Genomic DNA, 20,641 nt, shown 5'->3' on the forward strand with positions numbered 1-20,641 from the left:
ATCAAAGAATACACCCTTCAACCAAGGCACGCACAGTGTTGGTCTGGGAAGGTCAGATCTGATCTAAGTTTTCAGAATAATCACTGTGTAAAAAATGTTCCACTGAAACTTATGTACGTTTCTCATATATTGATACCCTGAAAATTGGCATGGATCCAGTCCTCCTGGACCTAAGCTGAACACCAATACACTGGTTACTAGTTTAATCCAATGTGGATGGAGGCACACACTTCTTACTTGACTTGCATCACCCACACCCCTATCCAAAGCAGAAAGGAACACCCCCACCTGTTCACTCAATCACTGCCTCATGCCAGTGATTTTCTGTATACCAAACAAGGTCTATGATCTATTGTTGATCTGTGTCATAAGATTGTCCAGTGTACTGGAAGTCACTCAGTAAAGTATCCTTGTGTGATTTGTATAACGTCTTTCACATGCCATTGTCTCATTTTGGTGTTATTGTTGTGACATTTATTTTGGCTGACATTAATCAAACTTCAATGCTATTGTCACCCTCATCCTCCATGTTTTCTATTGCGCTATGTATTTTGATTGTGATGCATGTTATGCCTCACACTGTTCATTTTTGCTCTGCTAGACACAACCTCTCCCCCATTTTCTAAATTGCGCTATGCCAAGACACTAGTGACCTTGCTATTTACTATACTTTGTTCTGTTAATCATCGGACTGTGCTGTGTACCACGCTCACCTGCCCCTTAAAGCTATGTATGCACTACAAATACCTTAAATCAAATAAAAGTAAAAATGTACTCCTAGTTTCTGAATGACCTGTGTACATCTCTTGAAAATGATGCAGCCCCCATTCACCTGCTCCCCTTTAGCATGGCTGGGTGAACCGTAGGCTTCTGGATAGTGTTGCCTCTCGAAAGGACATTCCATGGCTTCAAGATGGTGCTGGCTGAAGCCGTCTGTTCGCAGGTGCTTCCGGGAGACCCCGCTGCTGCCCTGCGAGTCAAGGCTGAGTCGGCAGCTGTCCTGGTCACCTGCAAATAAAGCCAAATATACTGGTTGTTGCTTTTGGATAAAAACATTACGAGTAGATGTAAGGAGCAGTGGGAGAGAAGTGTGTGACAAGCAATAGGACTTGTGTTCCTTCTAACAATGCTTTCTTCCAAGAAAAGGCAAGGTTTATGCCCAAGCAAGGACAGGGCCTTTTTCCTAGAAGAAGGCGAGGTGTGCTCCTGCGGAAGAGCAGGAACTGCCGTTTAGGAGCAGAGAGTCTTGAGTCCAAATGGTGGTGGTGCCTGCTATGCAGGGAGGACCTTGGCAGGCTTTTAAGGAAATAAGTAGGGGTGGGTGGCGAGCTCCACTCTGCTGGTGGAGCTAACTGAGATTTTGGCACTCTGCAAACTCTGCCTGGAGTGCAGAGTTTGCCCAAAAACTCTGCTAGCTCCACCAGCAGAGCGGAGCACACCACACGCGCACTACAGCCCAGTTATGGGCCACACAGCGCAAGCACAGACGTTCTGCGCTTGTGCTGTATAGCCCATGACTGGGCTGCAGTGCACTCTCTCAGCCCAACGCAGGTGCAGCAGCCTGGAACTGCTGCCGGCACCAGCTCTGGACTGGATCCTCCAGGCCTCCCTCTGCCAACAGTCTGGGCTGAGAGAGGCAGAGCACCAGGCTGCTGATAACGAAGACCCACGTGAGTCCCTGTTTAATTTTTTTTTCTCACTGTGCACACTCGTGCACAAGAGGCCTGAAACAGCAGCTGTTGCTGCCTACAGCCCTGGCCTGAATTCAGCCCAGGGCTGTTTCAGGCGTCTTGTGCACCGGCCTGCTCTGTGTGCGGTACACACGGGGCAGACCGGCGTACAAAAGGCCTCAAATGGCAGCTTTGCTGCCTATGTCCCTTTCTCAATGAGCCCAATATCAGAAGCGCTAAGCAGTGTTGGGAACCTGCTTACCGCTCTTGAGATAGGACGCAGTCAGGACTCTGTGGCTCATGGAACTCTGCCTCTGTGGAATTCCACGGAGTTCTTAATCAACTCCGTGGAGCTCCTGGAAGTGGAACTCCGTGAACTCCGCCTACGCCTAGAAATAAGGAGCCTTGCTGCCCTCTGATGCCTGGCAACACATGAAATATTGGACCTGCCCCTTGAATAAAGTCAGACCTGAGGACTCTTGTGTAATTTTGTAAAAGTTGTATCCATGCCCTATGGAATTAGGTGATCTGTGGCATTTAACAAACAACCTCTTACCTTCTCATTTCAGGCGAGCACTGTGATGTATAGCCAGCTCATCTTCGCTTCTGATCCAAGGTGGAGTTTCCTATATTTGGCCACCCCATCCTTGCTCTTTGACCACAAGACACCATGTACATGTAGTTTGGTAGATGTTTTGAGCATTATTTCAATGTACCCTAAGCTGTGCATAGAATGTTTTGCTGACCCATCTCATCAGCCTATCAATGTTAGTTTTGAGCCTGACAAGCAACTGATTTTACCACAGTTCAGATGTTCTTTTAGAGAAACGGTCCCTTTGGTAAATTTCCATACTTTCTAATAAGGCCATCTGGGATCAGTGAAGAATCATTGAGTGAAAAGGTAAAAACCAGTGTGAAGCACCCCTTAATAAGAAACCCATATCAAAAACAAAGACTTACTGTCGTCCATTTTGCGTTTGCCATCACCAGATGAGGGAACAATGCCGAGAAGCCCATTGATTGAGTAGGTGGATCCCAGCGAGTCTGACTGTGGGGACTCGGGAGGGGTGACTGCAGAGCTAGGAACTTTGAAGAAAAGAAACTTTAGTTAGCATTTATTTTTATTTGACCTCTTTGAATGGTACCCACTTGGTCAAGGCAAGTGAGCGCTGTGTAACATAATGATAAAATAAATACGTTATCCAAGGTAGAGCAAGATATAAAGAATTTAAAGCTTCACATAGTAAAAGGAAGATAATAATTCAGATGGAAAAAGGAAAAGTGTATTTACAATTTCTTTCTAAAACGATCACATTAAATAATGCCAACATTACTTTGAGGAGAATTTCATAGAGGCCTGGCCAACAGTTAAACCAATTGAGAAGCCAACTGTCTGAGAACTGGAATCACTCGATCATTCTGGGATCAAGGGTTAGATTAGGTTATGTGCAGGAATTCTCTACGCAGGGGATCAGCGAGCCTCTTTCACAGCTGCTATGAGCGTACAGATGCATTCTATTCAAGGGGTAACATTGAAGCTCTTCCAGAGAACACAGCGAAATTTCTTCCAAGGGGACTAGGTACTCTTCTAGCTGTTTTAGAAACACATGGAGAATGTAGTCTACAGAAACCCAGAGCATGTTCCTCTTTTTGAGAAGATGGTCTACGGGCAATCCAGTGAACATTTACCATGGCCCATAAAAAATAAGAGACATGGAGCTAATTGAACTCTGTCGGGTATAAAGTGAGCGTGCAATACAAAATCATGCTCTATAGCTGGGGGTTTAATATGAACATGAGTCAGGGAGTTAAAACCAGTGTGTGTTTACCATTGGCTTTGAGCCTTAGATCAGATTTAAAGTCCATGGAAGTGTTTTGGGCTAAGCAAACTAAGTCAGTGAGAGCACACTGATTGATGGGCTGAGGGCACACTGAATGTGGGGTGGGTACCCACCGATGAAGGCAGAAAAGGAACACAGAAGAGGATGAGGTCTGCCCACCACTAGGCCAACGGTCACTTGGTCATTCTCAGATCCTATCACCAGACCCACCCTCCACACTGGAAAACATTGATAGGTCCTGGGACAAGAACCCATTCAGCGACTTGACTAAAACTCCTTGCCGTGGAAGCTACTTACTCAGATTGTGACCTGGACTGAGACCCTTGGGGCCCACGCAGTTGTCCATCGGCAGGTTGAAGGGCTGTTGCACCTTTGTGCGAATGATCCTGAGGTCAAAAATAAAAGAAGAAAGGGAACATTAATTGTAACATATGTAGAAATGTGAAAACTCTATTTGCATGAGCTATCAAAAGGCATTCTCGTGGTTTGTACCTATGATTAGTTTGTTATATCTGTTTGCATGTCTTGTGATGCGTTGATATGTATTTCACATGCAATGAAATAAAGCTTGTGTATCTAAGGCTTGAGTAGGTGTACTATATTTACCCATAATGTTTGGGTGATATGTGTTGGCATTTACCAGTGGTTGGTTGCTTTTCCTTTTTAACATGCGGAGACTCTAGTCTATGTTTACCTATGCTGTGGGAGATTGACATGTCTGCACATGCCATGATTGCCATAAGATCAGTCTTTGTGTTTGTATGGCAGGATGGTTGATCTATGTTTTTACATGCCTAAGACGCTGGGTTGATTATGCATATGACATGACGTTTTGTCTATGTTGGCTTGCACAATGAGCGGTTGATCTGTTTGCACTTGCCATGAGGGCTTGCTGAATGAGTTTGCCTCTGCTGTGAGTGACCTACCTACATTTTCAAAGGACATGAATGCCTTATATTTTTTTCACTTGGTGCAATGGGTTAATAACTAGTTTTGGGTCTGATGTGAGAGTTTGATTAGTGAATATTACTACTGTCTCTGTCTCTGACCTGTTGATTGAGCTGACGCTGGGCACAGTGTCATTATCGCAGACCCCCTCGGCCAGTAGTCGGTCACGGATCTCCCAGGCAAACATTGTGGGATTCTGCCGTTTGTAGTCCCCAATCTTCTCCACCACTTTAGGGGTTGCCACTTTTGGCTTGGAGCCACCAATCACGCCTGGCCGTATACTTCCAGTCTCGTAGTACCTACTCCAATAGAGAAAAGAGTATCATACTCAGTACAGAACCCTCAATGGGCAAATTCTAGAGAAACATCAGCTGTGAAAGAGAGGCACTGCAGCCTTCAAGGCATGTAGACTGAACTCCAAGGAGTACCCCGGCTTGGGGGCACCATTAAATTGATATGAGCACCAAAGGCCACCCCCCATGCAATTTCTCTAAGAGATGCTTAGTGGCATAACTGGTTATTGACAGTATTTCTTTGGGTAACTTTAATGGTGTCTGTAAATATTATTTCAGCACCATTTCAGTAGTATCACTATTAATCATGTATTAGTCCCAGTAGTTTACTAGATATTATGCATTACTCTCCTAGGTAGGGATTGACCATCACCTCTATAATCGCAAACCTTGTTAGCAAGTGTGTAAACAAACAGAAGTCTCTTACCAGCTATAGTATTTTAGCAGTTTTAAGTAGTAATTGCTTAGCAATCTTTTAGCAACTGTACTAAGCAGAACTCGACTGACAGCAAATGTAGGCAGAGAACACACTGTAATATTAACAGTGTCCTACACCGCCTAAGTGCAGCAGAAAAGCTTGACCATTTCAAGGGGGTCTTGTGATAACTGTCCCCAAAAATAATGTTTAAGCAGGACAAATTATTAATGTTACACACTATTTTCCATACATATTGGCAAACGGCTGAAAATGTAACACACTAAATTATTTCTCCAATTCTTCAGAATCTTGCATTGTTTCTCTTACGCAACAATTAATTCCCATAATGTGCTGTTGCTCTAGGGCTCAAGTTTTAGTTTAGATGAACTAAAGAACCCTCAGTGTATAGAGCACTGAAAGGAGTCCACTGATCTCTAACCTACCAGGAGTTTTCCCTGTATCTTAAATTGCCAGTCCAGCCACACTGCTAAGGCTGCCATTACTAGAGGCCTGGTTTTGAATACAATTATTCTCACATCGATAAAACCTGACACTGAGATGTTTGCGGGGTATGTTTTGCCCTTTACAAGCTTACCCATGGATTGAGGCATAGCATGCTTGCCACGCCAAAAGCCTCACGTCCCCGTAATTACAGGCATTTGTCTTTGTTTACATTCCAGCTGCTTCGACCTCCCAAAATGTAACGACGCATTCATACATACCAAGTGTAATAAAAACACAAAACTCATAACTAATATATGCAGAAACAAGAGTTACCGCACACATCAGTAATTATCGTCCCTCTTGTAATGAAGGCCTCAGTGTCTGACAGTCTCATTACAGATGCAGTAATCATTATAGCAATCTCATTACAGTTCAGTACTATGTTACTTCTGAGCTTTGTTTGTGATAAACAAAAATATCACATACACATGGATAGTTCAACATTCTTATAGAAAATGTTTTGGCAGTTCTAGTTTCTTTCTACCAGTCTCCTAGTTCACTTAGTACTCTTTTAAGCACTTTGATAGTTCTCTTTTCGCTTCTTAGCAGCTGTTATAATCTCTTAGAAATCTTCAAGTTAGCTTCCAAACGCCTAACTATTGTTACAAATCCCTTAGCAGTTCCCTGGCAGTTTTAGTACCTTACTAATATTTCACTGATACTCTGAGGTTGTAGCTTGGTAGTACCCTGGTACACCTCACTAGGGTCTAGCATTAGTCTCTTACCTGCCCAGTATTTTGCTGACACAGCCGTGGCTGACTCGAAGCTGGCGCGAGATGTCACACGGCCGCACACCCTGGTGCGCCAGGTCCACTATACGCTGCCGGACCACTTCTGGAAGGGGGCGTCCGTTCACAAAGGCCCCTCCCAGCTGGTTCAAACCCCCATGACCTATGGAAGATGGCGAAGATAAAGACTAGTGTTAGCTTGATTATTTGATTAACAAGCACATCTGAGTGTAGCAGAGGCTGATGGAAATGGAGGATACATCGGATAGAAAACAGGCCATATTAGATCCAGCTGAGATTCACCATATATTGATGACACCTAGGGTGCACGCGCAGTGCCATAGATAGCTAACATTGCCTAAGTACACAGATGACCCCTTGGAAATACCTGACGTGCTCGACATAGCTAAAAGTACCCAGTTGTCTATGGTGCATAAAGTAGACAGGCAATGTAAAAGTTAATTGAGATTACCCAGGCATGAATGCCACATAGGAGAGACAAGCAATGCCCAGGTATGAACAACACACAGGACAGACAAGCAATGCAAGAGATAGCTGGGTTTACCCAGACATAGAGGACACATAGGATACACAAGCAAAAGACGAGATAGCCAGGATTACCTTGGTGCGCAACGACCCATAGGATAAATAAGCAGAACAAGAGGTAGCTGGGATTGTAGAGGAAACACAGGCTAGACAAGAAGTGCTAGAGACAGCTAAAACCTCTCAGGCAGAGGCGACGCATAAGATATAGCAGACATGCTACACTTAGCTAACATTACAGAGGTAAGTAAGGACAAATTATACAAGTAGTGGTAGGGATAGTTGTGATTACCTATATACAAATGATACATACCCATCATGCATAGTTAGACAACCAATGCTAGAGGTAGGTAGGGTCTCCTAGGTACGAATGACACACAGGCTAGAAAAGCAGTGCTACAGGTAGCAAGGATGACCCAGGTACGACTGACTTATCGAATATACAAGTAGTGCTACAGGTAGCACATAGGATAAGCTAGCCATGCTAGAGGTAACTGGGTTATCCAGGTATGGATAAAGCATAGGACAGACAAACAGTGCAAGAGATAGCTGGGACTACCCAGGTATGAATGAGACACAGGATAGGCATGAAACGCTTAGGTAGCTGGGATGACCCACATCCTATTGACAAAGGATAGACAAGCAGTAAAAGAGGTAGCTGGGTTTAGCCAGTTACAAGCTACACATAGGATAGGCATGCCAATCAAGAGGTCACTGGGACTGCCCAGGTATGGGTGCAGAGGATAGACAAACTGTGGTAGAGGTAGCTGAGACTGTGGAGGTACGAAATACACATAGCATAGGCACGCAGTACTGCAGGTATCTGCAATTAGCCATGTACGACCAACAGATAGGACAGACACAAAGTGCTAGAGGTAGCTAGGATTGACTAGGTACAAAAACACATAGGATAGACATGAGGTGCTAGAGGTTGCTGGGATGATCAAGGTACTATTGACACATATGATAGATAAGCAGTACTAGAGGTAGCTGGGACTAGCCAGGTATGAACAACACACAAGATAGACAAGTTGTGCTAGTGGTACCTGGGATACTTAGGTTTGAATGACTCATATGATATACATGAGGTGCTACAGTTAGCTGGGGTGACCCAGGTACCAATGACACATAGATAGATAAGCAGTGCTAGTGGTAGCTGGGACTAGCCAGATAAAAGCAACACATAAGATAGACAAGCCATGCTAGTGGTAACTTGGATACCCAGGGATGGATGCACAGTACAGACAGACTGTGCTAGAGGTAGCTGGGACTGCCGAGGCACGAATGACACATAGGTTGGACATGAGGCGCTGGAGGCAGCTGGGATGACCCAGGTACAACTGACACATAGGACAGATAAGCACTACTAGAGGTAGATGGGATTAGCCAGGTATGAGCAGCACATAGGATAGAAAAGCATAGGACAGAGAAATAGTGCTAGAGGTAGTTGGGATTGCCAGGGTACGAATGATACATTCTAAGGGCTTTGATGCAATTTCAATACATTAATTGCAACGCACGTAATTTTAAGTAATGCACCAATTTTAAGTGACTCCAATAATTGCAACATCCTCCAATAAGAGCATTTCTCCACATCCTCTGCCTGTCCCTCCCCTTGGAATTGACTTATTCTAGTTATGAGAATGAAGCTAAAATAGAATTAAAAGGCAGGTGGGCTGGGCTAGCTGCACTCCGTGAGCCCAATTTCTGACTACTCCAGACACACAAGACCTACATAGTCCTCCTTGGTACTGTGTACCTACCTATTTCAGACATTTTAACCCGTTTACTGAATTCTGTCTTCTCCATCTATGCCTGAACAGGGTGTTTCCACTCCTTGGTAAGATAAAGTTTTGCCATTTGTCTCATGAGACACCAGGACACTCTAATTTCACCTCTAAACTCACACTGTGTCATGTAGGGTTGCACATCTCATACTTCAATCTCTGTACATCCACCATTTGCACAGTTAGATTCTACCTAGAATTTGTTGTTTATAACCTCCCACTTGATCTCCTATGTCATTTCACGAACTTCAGAGGATGTGGTCTTATATATAAATAATATCTGGAACTCGGCACAATACTCTGTGTATGCTCTATAGTTCTATAGTATGAGCTCTAGAATTTGGTTAGATACTCCAGATGTGTGCTTTCAGAACTGGAAATAATTCTAAGTGGACTCAGTACTTCAGACATGTCTGCCAAACTCTACTTACTACACTAGATATGGCCTCCAGTGCTGGCCGAACAACTCTATTGATGATCTCCAGAGATAGAAATAAAACTCCTAATGTGGCCTCTAGTAGTGGACACATTATTGAACTTAAGATATGCACAATCTGTCTCCTGCAGAATTGGAAGAAATATGCCAAGTGATCTACAGAATAGTGCACAATAGCCCAAATGTGGCCTACAGATGTGGAGACAATTCCCCTGGTGAAATCAACAAAAGTGAGCTTGATCTTTGAGACAAGGCTTCTAGAACTGGACACAGTCCTCCAGATTAGTTCAGCAGGAACGAACACTGTACTACAAATACCAAGAAGAGGCATCTACAAGTGCTCACAAAGCTTCAGACACTGAATTGCTTTTGATGTCTATGGCCGAGGAAGATCCTCCTTTCACTGTATTCAGCTTGCACATATCTAAAGCACTGGACTTCCAAAAACATTTGTGGTTGAAGCCCTTCATGCTGCTTGAAATTATTTTGGTGTCTATGGGAGGATGTGAATGGCTTTGGGTAGGGTTGTGGATGAGGCAGGCAGGGCGGTTGGGCCAGAAACCTGGTATAAGTGTATTAGTTTGAATGGTGGTCATATAAATAAAGTTTGGCTATTTCGGTTGAACTTCAAATACAAATTCCTACATTCATCTTGTTCCACCTATTCCACCCCTTGGTACCTTTCAGCCAGGGTGCAAGGCAGGGGCACATGCTGGTAGATGGCATCTACCCACTGTTTTCCCAGGATGGACGCTGCTCACCCTGCCACAAAATGAAACCACGGTGAATAATGCTAAATTTGTCCCAGTGTAATGTTCAGATCCTGGAACACTGTCTGCTTTGGTTGAAACTTGCTGGTGGAAAGGGGGTTTTGTTATTTTAAATACTTGCTGGGCCCAAAACAAAGGCAGAATTTAAGGGGCCATCAGGCCTCCCTTCATTTGAGTATCCTGACTTGGAACTAACTGGAGCCTCACATGTAGATGCAAGTGCAATGGAGGGTAAACAAAGGCATACAGCTTGTTATCATTTCACAAGAACTTTAGAGAGGCATGCTTTTGACTTTGTTCAGTCCTTGTAAATAAGAGATATGAATGCATTGTAAGAATGTCAGATGTGTTTGGTCTGTCTCAGTTATTACATAAGTAATTTAAATCCTACGTTTTTTTTTATTTCTTTTATAGCATTACTCATCCTAATGCAGGGTGTCAGAGCGCTTTACATCACATGTATACATTATACAATGACAATAAATCATATGTGTGTAAATCAATATACAGGATGTGTTACATAAGACAGTGGGGGTTACAAGGTGTAGGAGTCATATGTCCTTTTATAGCTCTATTATATTAGAAGATTACAATTTATAAACTGCAGGTAAAAAAGATCTCTCTATTAAAAGCAGCACCTTGCTTACCTATATAAAGTCCAAATCTGTAATCTGTATGTTGCGTGGTGTGCTTTGCAAGAGATATATTATCCTTTTGTGCTACTCTGATTCAAACCTGGGACTGGACAAAAACACAGATCTCTCAAGCAAATGTGTTAATCTCCAGTTATTTTACCGTTATTATTATTCCCTTAGATTTACTGAGCACACAAAAATCTCTGCAGCAGGTGCCCTAATCCCATAATATATTTTAAAATGCTGACTTTGCAACCAATTAAGCAGAACAGATTTACTGACACGTGTCTCCTTGTTGCCAATTTCTTTGTTGCAGAGTTTTTTAAAGTGTATAAGTTGAGGCCCTGATTTTGTGCGAGGGTTGCATCACTTTTTTCCCCTACCATGACGAAAAATGTAATTTGTTAAATATTATAATGGGCTCAAATGTGCTCATAATAATCCTGTTAAACATATGCATGACGCCTTAAAATCTGGTGTCACATCTTGTGATGTCACTTCATGTATTGTATTGTATTGTAATCGTATTTATATAGCGCTTACTACCCCTGACGAGGCGTCGAAGCGCTTTTCGATGAGTAGCACGCTACTCCGGTACCCAACAAGAATTAGTGATGGATTAGTATAATTTAATAAGGAGTACAGTTTTAGTATTATTATGAGTTAATTTGAGTTGCAGATATGAGAGTTTGTTAGTTAGATTGACTGGAGTAATGGAGGGGTGGAGGAGGAAAGAAATCCAGAAGTGTTCATTGGGAGTTTATCCTTCATTTACTCAATCCAAAGGCTTGAGATGAATAATAGGGGAGCGGAGGGGAAAGAGGATGTGGAAGGGTTAGGGAGAGCATAGAAGTAGGGTGAGATGAATGCATGTGAGGTCATGGGTTGTGATGCCACTTCGTGTGAAGCCACTTGCGATGTCACGCGCCATGATGTCACTTACTTACGACCTAACTTTATTATTCCCAGAGCTTTAAGTGGGCCGGGTCCTGCTGGTGCTGAGCACCAGCAATTCTAAAAAGCAGGTGCTGAGGCGGGGCCCTATCGGGCTCTCCATTTTAGCCCTCACCCTCAGGGTGAAAACAAAACCTTAACTCGTCAGCGGCAACATCCTGTGTCGCCTTTGATGTTACTTCAAAGAGACTTGTTATAGTTCTTTCACTGTCTTATCTTTTCAGATCTGAATAATTGCCAATATTTTATACAAGGCGACCATTGTTGTTGCTTATTTATCTTTTGCAACTGACAACCATTGACAAAGCCATTAGTCCTGGCTTTTTTTGTTGTAGTGTCAGTTGTTGCATTATATATCTGGATTCAACGACAGAAAGAAGCAGTAAAATACAAGTCAGGCGGCACACTATGCTAAGCACAGATTTTTAGTTTATGTGTTTTCAGCCACGCCCTTAATTACATTGGCCACGCCTCTTTGAGAGACCCTGCAGTTTTTACCCAGTCTTAAAGCCCTGGTTATTCCCCCGACTTCTAAAACTTGTGCCCTGCTTTCAGCCTTTGGATATCAAATCCAAAACGCCGAGTGCCTTTCCTTGTTCCTTCTGTCTGCGACCTCCACCATTCGGCGGCGCTTCCTATGTCGACTTATCCTATACCCACATATCCTACCCCTCGCCTATTATCCCCTCTCTCCTCCCCGTGTTCTGTAGCTACCCTCCTTTCCGGTTCAGTTTATGGTGCCCTGATTGCCTTGGCTGGCACCCCCGTTTCCCCCAGCCCCCCAAAGGCACATCCAATTCCGCTATTATTTCTGTAATGGCGCAGAGGCCATTAAAGCTAATTTGTTCATCCCCCTCATCTCCATTTATTTTTCCACGGCTGGTATTAGAAAAGCCCCCTTCCTTCCAATGAATTTGTATCAGTCCCCCCGCCCCAGCCCCCCACCAGCCCATTCTACCAGGAAGTCTCTCTGCCCCCCGCCAGTCACAACCCCCAGGCCCCCAGGGCGCTCATCCCGAACCCTCGGAATCCTTTCAGTGATGGCCTCCTATCCCTGCCTCCATTCAGAATTTGTTCAGCCGTGGCGCGAATTAAACGGGGATTGGGCGAAGGCGGGCGGAGGGAAAGAGGGGGCCGATTCACTCTTTGGGGAGCAGATGAAGTGCTGCCCGTGCATCTCCTGACACCACAACGAACGCCGGAAATGTCTGACTCTTTAGCTAACGGTACCGTGGCATTTAAGCTATACAAGAAGCTGGAGGAGGAACGGTACACCTCTGCCACTCCCAGCATCACCTCATTTCCCAATAAAGTTATGAGGGCAGAATGTACCCACAGGAACGAGCTGCCCGTGGGGAGCTGGAAATATGGCAGGTGGTGATTCTCTACAGCTGGCTGAGCTGGGGCCCTGTCAGTCACATGAGACATGTGGAGCTGAGATGAAGGCTAGACAATTTATTTAAAAATATATATCTTTATTGCCTTTTTTGTTTCACATAGGTGACAGAACCACATCTAGTGCGCGGTAAGAAGACTCCCTATGGGAGGAAGGAAGCCAGGTACATTTCAAACACGTTAATCCATATCACTTTAAGATAAAGGCCATGCATGTCAAGGTTGACAAGCAAATGCTTCTGGCCTTGCACAGGTGCTGTCCATTGGAGAAGTTAGCCCAGGTAGTAACCAATGGAGAAGATAGCTTTTTTCCCATCTGTGGTGCTCTGCCCTTTGACTGTACACTCAAACACATAAGTGCGTCCAAATCATCTAAAGCATTCTCAGTGGGGATTCTCACCACCAGTACATTTTACACTGAGAAATAAGAACGTTGTCTTCTTGGAATCCAGTTGACCCGTAAGTTTCAAGAACTTGCCCAATCCTGCATTAAATAGTGTAGATGCAGTTGAAAAAGGATCACCCCAAAAACTTTGAACTACAGTAAAATAGCTTCCTTTGAATAAACACCTGCAGTGTGGGAATAAACTTGTAGGTAGGAGTGGGTGACAGACCCCCCACTACCCACTCAAAGGTGTAAAACAGCAGCATTCTATGTTATGCCACTGAAGTGCAAAGGTTTCAATTGAATGAAATATTAGCAGCAGCGGAAGTGACACCATGCACTTTTTGACTTCGATGACAACCCAGGCTAACGACATGTCCCTTCGTAGGCACCTCACCACCTGTGACTGAAGAGCTAGTGGAAAGGTAAATAATGAAATATTAAAAAATTATGAAGGTTGAATTAATTCTTGTTTATTGTTTTGTTCTTGACACTGGTTTCATGACGCCAGGCCAGGGATTTTTAATCTATACCAACCACCACAAACACCTGTACTAGGGTCTCCAAAGTTCACCTCCTCCGTTCAACTATGCACTCTGAACTCTATACCTTGCCTCCCGTATTTACCAAAGAGTTTACCCCTATTTTTACATCTGCAAATCCATCAAGTGCTGCAACCATGCTCTTCAAGCCTCAAAACCATTTAACCACCAGGATTTATGTCTAGTGTCCGTAGAAGCAACGGGATTGGTAAACTTTATAGGTTTACATATATCAAAAATTGATGAAAGGCACTTTAGTTAAGGTGTATCTTGCAAATGTCAGAGATACTGCTCGTAAGAGATCTTGGCATGTAGAAGCAAGACTTTTGGTAAATTCCCTATGTTTACATATATCAAGAGTTGTCTATGGATGTTTTAGTCAAGTTGTAATTGGGATATCTTGTCCCTAAGAGATCTTGGCGTCTTGAAGAAACAATATTGGGAAAGATTAATAAGAATTTGGATAACATCTTGGGAGTTTTCTTCAGTAGGTTCTGTTGCATTGTAACATCGAGCACGTCAAAATTACAATTTTAATCAGTCGTCTCTAAGTAACTTAAGGAAGTTGTATTCATTTCTGAAATTTAGGGCCATTTCGTGGCTGCAATGCAGTAAAACGGACAAGTGTTCAAATAACTCTGTGATAGATTGTCCCACAGAGCTCCTATACTTGTTTTATTATTTTCACATAGTATATATTGTTAGGAAAGATTTGGGCGAAGTTATCATTTCACATATCAGTATGTGTTTGAAGGGCTTGATTTATAGGAAGAAATCAGGATACCATTACATTTCTAATATGAAAATAATGCCCGTAAGGAAGAAAAGCCAGATCGGTATGTGTTTATGGGCTTTTTTATATGAATTTTTAATTGATGTAACATAATGCATTTCATCGTAAATGTCTGTAGCAAGGATTGGGGTCATTTAATTCCAACATTGTGTCTTTCTAAAATATTTGTGTTGAAAGCCTTTTTGTTGACAACCGTAGCTTCAACTGAACAATCACCTCTAAAGGAATCACAAAGGAAGTTTTAACACTGCTAAAATCGCCGAGCTCTGTTTCCATGGACCACAGAGGGCACTGATTAACTTATCACATCACAGGCACACAGTCTCACAGCACATAACAGCACCATGTTTTACTGATGATGTCACAGAGGATACTGTCCCGCCAGGATGACATCACAGAGCATCAGATACATATATCATGTAGCACACTTTCACTGTTGCCATCAGCAAGCCCCCTGTCACACCACAGACATCAACAAGCACTCTGATCGCTGATGACATCTAAGCACACAGTCTCACTGCAGATGACATCAAAGAGCGTGGTGTTTCACTGTTGATACTACAGAGAATGATTTTGCACCACAGGTGACATCACATAGCACAGTTTTTGAGTGACGACACCAGAGAACATGCTGTCTCGCCAGAGATGACGCCACGAATTGGCAAGTTTCAATCCTTGGTATTATAAAATGTGATGTCTGACTGACGACATCACAGAACATATTTGTTCACTCATGACTCAGAGAACATGCCTCATTCCAGATGACGTTTCAAAGCACCATGTCTCACCACAAGTGGCATGAAAGAGCACGGGGTTTCACTGATGACATCCCGGAACATACTGTTTCCCTACAAATGACATCCACAGAATGCAATGTTTCACTGATTACATCAGAGAACATGCTCTCTCATCTATGGTGACGTTGCAGAGCACAGTGTCAAACCACAGGTGACATCACATTGCACACAGTTTCACTGATGACCTCACAGAACACACTTTTTCACAACAGACGAGTTACAGAATAACATGGCACACTGGAAGCTCAAACACAGCTCAAGTAATGACAATCACCACTATTCAGCGTATATGTGCATTGATACAAAAATAGTATTTTCAAGACACAGAATAGAATACAATTGTTCCTCGGTTGGCTCAGATAATCGTTTTCCAGCACTCATGGGATTTGTGTCGATTCCGATTGTTTTGGGGCAACCAACGCAATGTTTTGAGGGGTGGCGAGTATTTAGAAGCTAAAGAAAACCACTGGCCTCTCTAGGTTGGTGTGATGGGGTGCGGGGGGGAGGGAGGGGGGGGGGCGGATGAGGTAGTGCCCATTGCCCTGTCCCCTCTTTGTGCCAGACACCCTCAACTCTAAACTGTTTCTCCATGCAAGGGGTGACGGGGGAGAAAAACAAACACTGCATGTTGCAACACACACTAATGCGTCCAACTACGTTTCACTGCAAAGCAATAATTCTTTGAGACGCTATAAGTGGCACTGCAGAAGCCTACATATATGTTTGTGTGTGTATCGATTGGCTGCATCGGTATAGGTACACACACATAAGCAACGTCACATTTAAACATATTGAGTAAGCTCATATATGCATTTGTATATCGTTGTAGATGGCCCCACGAGATTCACCTGTGGCCCAATGGGTGCGTTCCCTAAAACGCCCTCCTAGAGACACCACTGAAGAAGGCTGGCGTGAGAGTAGAGGATTTCACAAACTAGAGTACAGGGAAGGGACTGCTCTCTCAGCAGTATGTTGAAGGGATCTCATATAACTGCAGGGAAAGCTAAACTCTCCCCTAGTGTTGGAGCCACCTGCAACCGTCGAACCCCGAGACAGGGAGCAGACAAATACCAGTGGAAGAGTGACACCCAATGGCCAGTGAATGCATGACAGCAGCTGACACCCTGCATAGTGTACAAAGAGTCGGTTACTGAGCAGTGATACCTAGTAAAAATCCAGAGTAGGATGGTGACTAACTTTCTGAGGGCATAGATTAGGGAAGAGGATGTGGTTTTACGGCCAGAGCTGCCGACTTTGGATCTGAGGAACCAGGTTGTTGTTGGTATTGGCTCAACATCCTGTGATTCTGGGCAAATCACTTAACCTCCACGTCTACCAAAAATGAATGTGTCCTTGTGTAATGTAACTTGTGCTCATATAAAGGGCTCCAATATCTTTGTGCCGAGTTCAATGAAAAAAAACAAAAGTTACAGGAATGTCATATAGTTAGGAAATATAATTTAAAAAAACATAGAAATTCACTTAAAAAGCCAAAGATTATAGTTAGGCTCACATTTTAAACATACAAAACCATAGAAATTCACTTGTTAGAGTTATCTCAAGTAACAATAACATGTGCCTTAAGGTAACTATAACTCGTGCCCCACCATGTACAGTTTTTTTGTCAAAAATGTTGCTGCAAATACTACATTGATATTACCAATGACGTTTTCAAAGATGTCATGAGTGCCTTACTTTGTGGGGTAATTAGCAGTGCATGGCGAGGGCGCGAGTTATAGTTACCTTAGGGCATGTGTTACGGTTACATGAGATAACTCTAATTATAACAGGTGAATTTCTATGGTTTTGTACGTTTAAAATGTGAGCCTAACCTTTGGTTTTTTTCCAGTGAATTTCTATGTTTTTTTTAATTTCTATTTTCCAACTATAAAGTCCCTGTAACCTTTGTTATTTTCAGTGAATTTCTATGTTCTTTTTAACGTAAAGTAATTTTCATTACTGTACGTTGATCCAACCACAGCCAGCCAGTCAGCGCTTGGCCGCAGGGCTTGGCCTGTGACCAGGCCCTGTGGCGAACCCCTATATTAACCCCGCCCCATGCTGCGCACGGCCTTTGACGGTACGCAGCAGGAATTGGCCAAATGGCCTGGCCTATGGCCAGGTCCAAGTCGGCCAACCCCTATAATCACCCAACCCTGTGCTACGCATAGCCTTAGGACGTGCGCAGCAGGAGTTAGCTGGAGGGACTGGCCTGAGGCCAGGCCCTGCAGCCAACCCCCATATCCACCCAACCCCGCACCATGCACAGTTGAACAGTTTGTCTCTCTTCTTGTGAAATAGGTGTGAGAGGGTGTCTCTAGGTGAGACTGTGTCTACCTTGGTGTGACAGTGGGTGCATGAAGGTCTGAGTGGTTCTATTAGTGGGTGTGTGAGCTTCTGAGTGGGACTGTGAGTCGGTGCGTCAGTGTGTGAGTGGGTATGTGAGTGTATGAGGGTCTGAGTGGGTCTGTGAGTGGGTACATGAGTGTCTGAGTGGGTCTGTGACTGGGTGCTTGAGGGTCTGAGTGGGTTTGTGAGTGGGTGAATCAGTGTCTGAGTGGGTCTGTGACTGGGTGCATGAGGGTCTGAGTGGGTCTGTGAGTGGGTGCATGAGTGTCTGAGTGGGTCTTTAAGTGGGTGTGCGAAGGTCTGAGTGCTTCCGTGAGTGGGTATGTGAGGGTCTGAGTAGGTCTGTGAGTGGGTGCGTCAGTGTCTGAGTGGTTATGTGAGTGTATAAGGGTCTGAGTGGGTCTGCGAGTGGGTGCGTGAGTGTCTGAGTGGGTCTGTGACTAGGTGCATGAGTCGGTCTGTGAGTGTGTGTGTGAGGGTATGAGTAGGTCTGTGAGTGGATGCCTCAGTGTCTGAGTGGGTCTGTGAGTGGGTGCATCAGTGTCTGAGTGGGTCTGTGAGTGGGGCATGAGGGTCTGAGTGGGTCTGTGAGTGGGTGCATCAGTGTCTGAGTGGGTCTGTGAGTGGGGCATGAGGGTCTGAGTGGGTTTGTGAGTGGGTGCATCAGTGTCTGAGTGGATCAGTGAGTGGGTGCATCAGTGTCTGAATGGGTCTATGAGTGGGTGCATGAGGGTCTGAGTGGGTTTATGAGTGAGTGCATGAGTGTCTGAGTGGGTCTGAAAGTGGGTGTGAGAGTCTGAGTGGGTGCATGAGCGCCTGAGTGGGTGCATCAGTTTCTGAGTGCATGTATGAGTGAATGAACTAGTGTATGAATGAGTCTGTAAATATTTTTGCTTATTCGTGATTAATCTCTGTTAATCTCGATTAATCACGAATATTGCACATAGTGAAGAAAAATCATTTAAAATGGATAATGTGACCCTCAAACACCTCTATATCACACTCCTTGGGTCAGGGTACCTCCACCCTGAGCCCTTATGCTACTTTTCATTTTGTTTCTCAGCCCCAAGCGCCGGCTCCCATAACATAAAATGGCAGCTGCAACTTTCTGTTCAGGTTGTGGCCAGCCAATTACATCACTTCTATTCAGACATTCATTCGTGAAAATTCATGAATATTTGCAAATTATTCAAAACCTGAGATATACAAATTTACTATCCCTTTAATTTCTCAAAAACTACTGAATGGATGTACACCAAATAAGTGAAAGCACAGTCTGCGTAACAAAAGGTAGCTTTCTGCCAAATTTGGTGTAATTCCATCCAGCGATTCGGGCTGTAGTCGTGTTCAAAGGTCCTATAGGAATTAACATGGGAAAAAAAACTTTTTTGACACCCCCCCTTTTTCTCGGCCCGCTTGAAGGATCACCTCAAAACCTTCTGTGCGCAACAAGAATCACCAGAGCACTTTAGTAGAAATATTTTGTGAAGATTTGTCATACGGTGCCAAGGATATAGGCAAGTCAAAAACGCTTTTTCTATGGAAACATGGTCCTAACTATAACTACATACTGGCGACCGCCAGTAGGTAATATATAATTATATATATATATATATACATATATATATATATATATACATATATATATATAGAGAGAGAGCGAGAGAGAGAGAGAGCAAGAGAGTAGAGTAGCAGCAACCAGTGGGCAGTGACTGGGGTACCAGAGGGGTTAGACCAATACTGGCTGAAGCAGTGGCACCGAACAACCAACCAAAGAGCTCTTGGTGGCAGGACCGACTGAAGATATCCAGACCATATTTCAGTAGCAGATGTGTGCTACACAAATGCCACTACAGCTAGAAAGATATAACACGTTACAACATGAAAACAAGTAAATACAGCAAAAGATAGGATAAACAAATCAATGCTAGAACAGTGTGTGCACCTGGAATGGGTCACAGCTATAAAGTGAACACTCTCAGTAGGCTGCAGCTGAACCAGGCTCTAATCTCTCTCCATCACGGGGAAGAGCTTGCCTGGCGAGTTGTAGGGACCAGGTGCAAGCTTCCTTCTGTTTTCTTGTTTGTTATTTTTTTCCTTCGGCTGCGCATTTAGGACAGCCATGCTATGTTAAATTCTAACAATGGAGCTCTTTCTTTTATAATATTTGGACATTTTTAACTTTTTCCCAAATTTTCCAGGACTGGAGGGAAGAAACAAAATGGTTGCATGACACCAGTGCTCTCAGTTTATAGAATAGCAACTGGGACACAAATGAGAGAAAGCAATAGGTAAGTATGAATCAGGCTCTCTTATTACTGAGCCACTGCACAAAGTTTCAGTCTCTTACTAAGTGGCTGGCCCCGGACCTGCACGAAATGGGGAGCAGCATCTGGTCTACCTTCGTGTCCAACCCCAAATTGCAATAATTTGTGAGCCAGGGCTTCGAGGGACTGGAAGAACCACATTTTAGAGAATCTTTTACATTATTTCAGAGTACTTTTTACCACCTTCCACAGTATACTTTTCACACATATCAGAGTACCACTTGCCATATTTGAGTATGTGTTACCACAATTCACAGTACTCTTTTATCAGATTTAAGATTTCAGAGTATTTTTTACCACATTTGGGTCCATATTTATACTTTTTTAGCGCCGCGTTTGCGCGGCATTTTGACGCAAAAGCGGCGCAAACTTACAAAATACAATTGTATTGTAATGCGGCGCTAAAAAAGTATAAATATGGGCCTTGGTGATCCTGCACCTTAACTGATATTGTGGAGTAGGCCAAAACATTGAGTGCAATCTGGAAAACAATTACTGTTAGGGTTCAATCAGAGCCTCACTAGCC

The 20,641-nt window shown here is 43.7% G+C and overlaps 1 protein-coding gene across 5 annotated transcripts in view; it reads right to left on the minus strand.

Annotated features, from left to right (window-relative positions):
• The window catches only part of PAX8 (paired box 8), a 91,012-nt gene that overhangs the window by 25,264 nt on the left and 45,107 nt on the right, over positions 1–20,641 (minus strand). For all 5 annotated transcript variants that reach the window (XM_069214341.1, XM_069214343.1, XM_069214342.1 and 2 more), the window contains 5 exons: positions 6,400–6,565; positions 4,561–4,758; positions 3,809–3,897; positions 2,631–2,756; positions 833–1,008 (listed from right to left, as the gene is read on the minus strand). In XM_069214341.1, the coding sequence (XP_069070442.1) occupies positions 833–1,008; positions 2,631–2,756; positions 3,809–3,897; positions 4,561–4,758; positions 6,400–6,565 (755 nt within the window). The remainder of the gene's footprint in view (positions 1–832; positions 1,009–2,630; positions 2,757–3,808; positions 3,898–4,560; positions 4,759–6,399; positions 6,566–20,641) is intronic.

The sequence above is a fragment of the Pleurodeles waltl genome, chromosome 11 (genome assembly GCF_031143425.1).
Source record: "Pleurodeles waltl isolate 20211129_DDA chromosome 11, aPleWal1.hap1.20221129, whole genome shotgun sequence".
In the NCBI taxonomy this organism is placed as follows: domain Eukaryota; kingdom Metazoa; phylum Chordata; class Amphibia; order Caudata; family Salamandridae; genus Pleurodeles; species Pleurodeles waltl.